The 6335-nt window shown below is 33.4% G+C and overlaps 1 protein-coding gene across 1 annotated transcript in view; it reads left to right on the top strand.

Annotated features, from left to right (window-relative positions):
* The window catches only part of CXXC4 (CXXC finger protein 4), a 24162-nt gene extending 18511 nt beyond the window's left edge, over positions 1–5651 (top strand). The window contains exon 5 of the mRNA XM_006778912.2: positions 5453–5651. Within this exon, the coding sequence (XP_006778975.1) occupies positions 5453–5497 (45 nt within the window). The 3' untranslated portion in view covers positions 5498–5651. The remainder of the gene's footprint in view (positions 1–5452) is intronic.
* The last annotated feature ends 684 nt before the right edge of the window (positions 5652–6335 follow it).

Raw genomic sequence — 6335 nt, forward strand, 5'->3', positions numbered from 1 at the left:
TTTGGACAGTTGTTTCCCTAACCAGCTCTCCTCTCACATTGACTTGACTTAGTACCTGAACAACGCAATGTATAAACTCATCTTTCCATTTATCAAAATTAGCCTGGCTCACCTTCTAAAGTCCTGCTACCCCAGTCTAAAGTCATGCCATCGCCGTGGCAGGGTGGCAGTGTTCCTCAAGGGTGGGGAGGAAGAGCCCTCTTAGTCCCAAGGCAAGAGGAGTAGCAGGAGCCACAGCCCACAGAGAAATGATGCTAATGAAAAAGCCATCTCCAGTTTTCCACCATGAATCAGAGGAACCCTGGTCACAGCTGTCAATTTGGAAATCAATCATATTTAAGGCCCCCTATAATTGGGTCATAAAATTATCCAGTTACTTATTTGGTGCTTTCCTCCTTTTAAAGAGGGTCTAACATTCCCATTACAGTACTGGTAATATTGATAGGTGTTTTTTAGTTTACATATGGAAAATGGCCAAAATAAGCTGTGAGTATACCAGTCTTATACAGCTTATATGAGAAGTGAATCTTAATTATGAGAAAAGTTGAATATATATATTCATATATACATATATATGAATATATATATATATTCATATATAGTACAGCAGAAAGGAAGGAGAAAGTAAGATATAATTTTAAAAGTGAAAACAGTGTATACATACATCAACCCACATATTTTTAAATTAAGGTATTATTAAAATATAAAGTTGCTTTTGAATATAATAGTAAATTACTGCACTGTGAGTTTATCATCTATCATAAATTGTCTCTCATACTTACCTATGCTCTATCTGCACTTGCTAATTATTCTGTTATAATTGCTGGATTATGATTTTTAAATATGCTATTTATAAATAGGATCTGGGAAAATATTTCTGCTAAAACCATTTTGGGGCATCTCTAACATTTGCTAGGTATCATTTTAGACCAATTGATTATCCAAAGATTTGTATTCATATGCATGTATGTGTGTATTCACATTATATATATATATGTAGTTTTCCATTTAGCCAGGTAGGTTTTGAAATTTTGTCAGTAAAATGGTTAACCTAAATAACTTGATATTTTAGCATCATTGTGAATTAAATAATGAAAAAAAGGATTTTTTTCCCACCACCCGGGATTCTTTTCTTTTTGTTCATCTAAAAAATCCAAAAGTTTGAAGCAAATATAATCAAATATCTAAAAGCAAGCAATAGGACTTACTATTATCTTTTGTCATATTGATTCAGATGCGTTTTATTGCCACATTCAGTGGTTCGTTAAGATTTTCAAATTCTAGCATGAAGAGGCAAATCAAATGCAGCGGGTGTTTCCAATTCCAAGGCCTTGGATGTCCAAGAGTTTAAAAACTTATAGTGGAACTTCTCATAGTGAGAACAATATTTCAAAATAGTTTACAAGAGGCTGCATTGGCTAAGTACAGTTTCAGATGTCTTTGCTTTTGGTTAGATAAGCATCATTATATATGGGAATCAGAAAATTATTGATTGACATATTTCTTTTATTAATAAAAGTGGGATTGAAGGAAATTATTCTTTAATTAGTGTAAGAATATTGGTACTTTAAAATACTGACTTCCATGTGGAAATCACTGCATTAGAATCATCCTGTTTCACAGTAGAATTCTGAAGGCATAGGCAAATCATTGAGACTTTTGGATTTCGAAGTGTATGAGTAAATACAAAGATATATTTAACTTTAGTTACAGAATTTGCTAATGTCATAATTATTATCTCAATTTATAACATGCATTCTGAAGTAAATTTTAACATTGAGCTGCTTTTTGAAAACTCATGTCTAGCTCTATTAAAAATAATGCATTTTATTGTGTCCAGAATACTGCTACATTTCACATATTGTATCTAGATAGGAATAGTCAATCCAATATAGTTCATATATACAAAGTTGTAGATACTCCAAATTCACTTTTTAGGAGGTAAGTTTATATTAAGCTTGATATATTTTTAACAAGAGAATGTAAAGCCCTGATCAGCCAGAAGATACCATAGTCCCCGTGACTGCTTAGCAGACACCAATAAAAAAAGAAACATGCTTAATCCTTAAAGTGCCAGCTTTTGGGAATCTTATTTATTTTATGTCATTTAATTATTTCTTCATTGCTGATTTGATGAAAATCAAGCCGAATTACATTTCTTCCAGGGACATGGATATGTATTCTCTCTTTTTTTTAAATATAAAAGTAAATGTAAAATGTGCTTGGACTTGGATTATATCTTTCTTCTATTCAAAGAAATGTGCTGGCTTTTTAAGGTAATTTAGGAGGGAAACAGAAGGCATTCACTTAAACTTGAAGGTCATTTCATATCTGGCTCATATAGGGATGAATTCTCTGGAACACGATGCTTTACAGCAGAACCGGAAAGAGAAAGGGGGGGCTGCAGACTGCTCCCCAGGCCTCCTGGGAGCAAGACTGCTGTTCGTCAGTGTTTGCACCTGCATGAGCAGTGAAGGCTGCCTTGAACAATGCCCATCAACTCAATTCTATTCTTTACCTCCCGCCCCCTTCTCTTCCTGGGGAATCTGGCTTTCCTGTCACTCAGGATAACGATTTCCTGCAAGCATCACTGAGATCCAGAAAGTCACTGTAATCTCATCAAGAGTGTGATTCCCCTGCTGGGACTCTTGAATTTATATAACCCAAAGGTAGCTAGCTGGTCGGGGTGCATAATCCCCCACGTTGGTCCCCAGAGATCCCACCCATTTAAAATGGAAACCCTCTGATAAAGACGACCTCATCCGCTGACAAAATTAGAGAAGATATATCCCCAAATTAGTACAATCAGAAACCTGTAATTTAACCCAAGATGTTGCCTGATGTTAATCTAATATATTACAGTGTTGCTTCACCCATCCTGAAAAGAACTTAGTCCAGGCCTAACATAAATTTCCAATGAGCCCAATAAAATTTGGGCAGGAGATTGGCTCTGCATCCTGTGTTTTGTGGCCTATGGGACACTAAGGAGCTTTGTTACTTTTCATTAGTAAAACTGTTAGAGAAATATCACTTCAAGTTTCTGGTGAATGCCTTGAAAATTTGTTCTAAATGGTGCCCACCTAATCATTTTTTAGGCTTTATGACCTCAATCAAAGATATTAATATAAGAGAAATATTTTTTTAGGAGATGTTTCCCTGCGTACCTTCTTTCTTTCCCTGGGGCAGTGGTTTGTCCATGTCCTTATGTAGAGATAGATGCTGGTTTCAACGTATGCACAGTAATATGCCCACATCACAGAGCTGTTTTGTGACAGATCTTGTTAGTATAGAAAACCAGCTCTCTGCTTCTCTCATTGCATTATCTAATTTTTGTGCCAACAAGCATTGAGAAGTGCTTATCTTTTTTCTCACAACATTGACCTTTCAGCCCAAGTGGCATTTCATAGAGCTGTCTTTTTAAAAATATTATAAATAACAGTGAGTAGTGGAAAGGGTCACAGGCAGAGCAAAGAGCTGGAAAAGAAAGTTTAAAATATCTAAGACATAAGGAGTTCATCTCATTAAAAAATGTATTCCATGTATTTTTTTGTTTATCTTCATAAACATATGTTTATCAAGATACAAAATTATATAAGCATATATTTACAATCTTGTTTCCAGTTGGCATCTGAGAGTAAATTTGGCATCTCTATGTCATATACTATACATGTAAATGTGAATATATGTGAATATAAGTGCACATGTTTTATTTTTCATATGTGAATCTGTAATTGCATGAATATGCTTGGATCTAACTTGTTAAAAATGACTACATTTATATAAGTATGCATACATAAATAAAATTTATTCTTAGTTGGCATGAGGCAGCAAGTTAGCATCTGTTATAAACTAAGTTTGCATTTACTGCGTATGTGTGTGTGTGTGTGTGTGTGTGTGTGTGTGTGAAGCATAAATATTAGAATGAATATATTGTTTCTTATTCATAGTTACTTTAATAATGATTAAGTGCATGTAGGAGCATTTATCATTATTACATTTATCATTCAAAAGTTAAGCGTAGAAAGCAATAAACAGGTTTTTTTCTCAAAAACCAAGCAACAAATAGGGCTTTCTTACCACATTCATGTTGAACTTTATTGTGTTGGCTATGAGGACAGTTTATAAAAAAATATTTTAAGTACAGGTAGTGAAAACAGTTTTACTTTCCAAAATGATTATTTTATATATTTAAATTTCAATTAACATCTTGATCAATTATTAATTTTATTTTTAGATGACATTACTACAGGACTGCATCAATCGAATAAGGCATGTGTGAGAAAGTAAATAAAAGCTAACCAGTTATCAAAAAGTATTTGTGGTAGGACTTCTTATGTATTTTCTGAAATACGAAATTCAAATATTATTAACACTGTATGTTAACACTCTATAAGGTGTGTGTGTGTGTATGTGTGTGTGTACATGTTCTTTTATACTAACTCAATATTTTTGTAAGAGTCAACATACAATTAATTTACTTATTTGTCCTCAGCAGACATCTTATAGTCTACACAGGCTGGTTGGACTAGTTTAACAAGGAATAAAATTAACTCTCATTTGCCCTTATGAGAAAATTTACTCTTAACTTGTTTCTTATGTACCTTCAATATGTACCTATGGGATTCTGTTTTATAAAAAAGAGTGTGGCATGATGGATTGCTATAATGTTAATATATAGAGGAAAATTCAACAGTTTAACTACGATTGAATAAAAAAACACCATTGTAACTATTAGCTTTTTGTTGAAACAGTTGCTCAAACTTTTGGTATTAGTTTATTATTCCTTTGGAATATGGTAGTATTTTTATGGTACAAAAGGGTAGTTATGGTCCATTGGGAATCATTGGTTAGTATAAGTTTGTTTCATATAGATGATATTAATTTATTGAATATGCAGACTTACTTTAAAATAGTGATATATTTTGTCAGTCTAGTTCTGATTAGATTATCCGTAGGAATATTTAGCATTAATAGTTGTTAAGTGATAGAAGTAATATTTATGTAATGTTTACTGTGGTCTTATCATAAAAGAAGTCCTCCAGAACAAAAAATAAATTACTTCACTGAGTTCTAAACATTGGTCTTACAGAGGGTGCATGTGTATGTGGCAGGTACAGATTTTAAGGACACTTGCTAGCTGGTCCTCCTACTATTAATGGCATGAACCATCCCATTCATTCTAATAGCTATCCCTGTTCTACACTGTGTTTCCTCTATTTTTAGACCAATGAGTTTTAATCATTATATTTAGTAAGTTAGCATTAAATTCAATATTCTAATTTTTGTAGTGTTCTAAGATTGACCATCCATTTTTTATTAAATGTTGAAATATACAAGTCATTATGTTGTACCTTACTGACTAAAGCTATTGCTGAAGAATAAAGGAGAAAATTCTAATTTTATATTGGCATAGAAAGTAAGCTTAACTTGTCTTCTTGCTCTTTTTTTATAGAGAACACCTGTTCCCAGCGCCGAAGCATTCCGATGGTTCTTTTAAAGCAGTAGTCTATCTTATTTTCAAGGCATTTGGAAGTGAAGGGCAAACTAATGTCTTGTTTTAAGGAACTGCTTAGTCCACCACTGAAGAAAATATCCAGATATTATTTTCATTTTATGTATAGGGGTTTCTTCAAAAAAAAAAGAGGAAAAGAAAAGAAAAAAAGACATATCAAAATAATCTGGGAGCTTGGGGAATTGGCCAGTCTATTTACTTTGGATACACTGATTCTTTGATGTAATTTAGCTATACTAGTGAAGTTGTTGTCTATTTTGAAAGTGGCTGTAAAAAAATAAGTTTGGGTAAACCCCTGCTGTAAAATCATGTATCTTTGCAAAGTACATATCTATACTTCATTTTCAAATATATGTGTTTCAGTACTGTAAACTGTACAGATAGCAGCTTGTATTTTGTGTGTCTAGACACAAGGAGACAATCACGTCTGAGCATCTATGGAGATTAACAGTTTGTACACAACAGTATGGTTCTGCGAGTTAAATCTGGAGCAATAAATTTTAGCTTTAAATATTTTTTGCCAGTTGTTTCTAGAAGCAGCAACAGCGGTGGCATGTTTTGCCATGCATCTTTCAGTAGAGACTCGATGCCAAGTTTCACAAGAAGAAAAGATTATGATGCATCCGGCAATTACCTGCAGTTGTATTGTTATAGGAGGGAAGATGTGATGAAAGTTTCAATTAATCTTTTGAGCACTATATTAGAGTAGTGGTTATGCACTTGCATTGCTTACAAATGAGCTGTACAGAAGGGTATACCTCCCAAATACTTAGTGTAGTTGACTTGTCTTGGGTTGCACTGTAAGGCAGAGTACTCTGAGTAG

This window comes from Myotis davidii, unplaced genomic scaffold (assembly GCF_000327345.1).
Source record: "Myotis davidii unplaced genomic scaffold, ASM32734v1 scaffold967, whole genome shotgun sequence".
Classification (NCBI taxonomy): Eukaryota; Metazoa; Chordata; class Mammalia; order Chiroptera; family Vespertilionidae; genus Myotis; species Myotis davidii.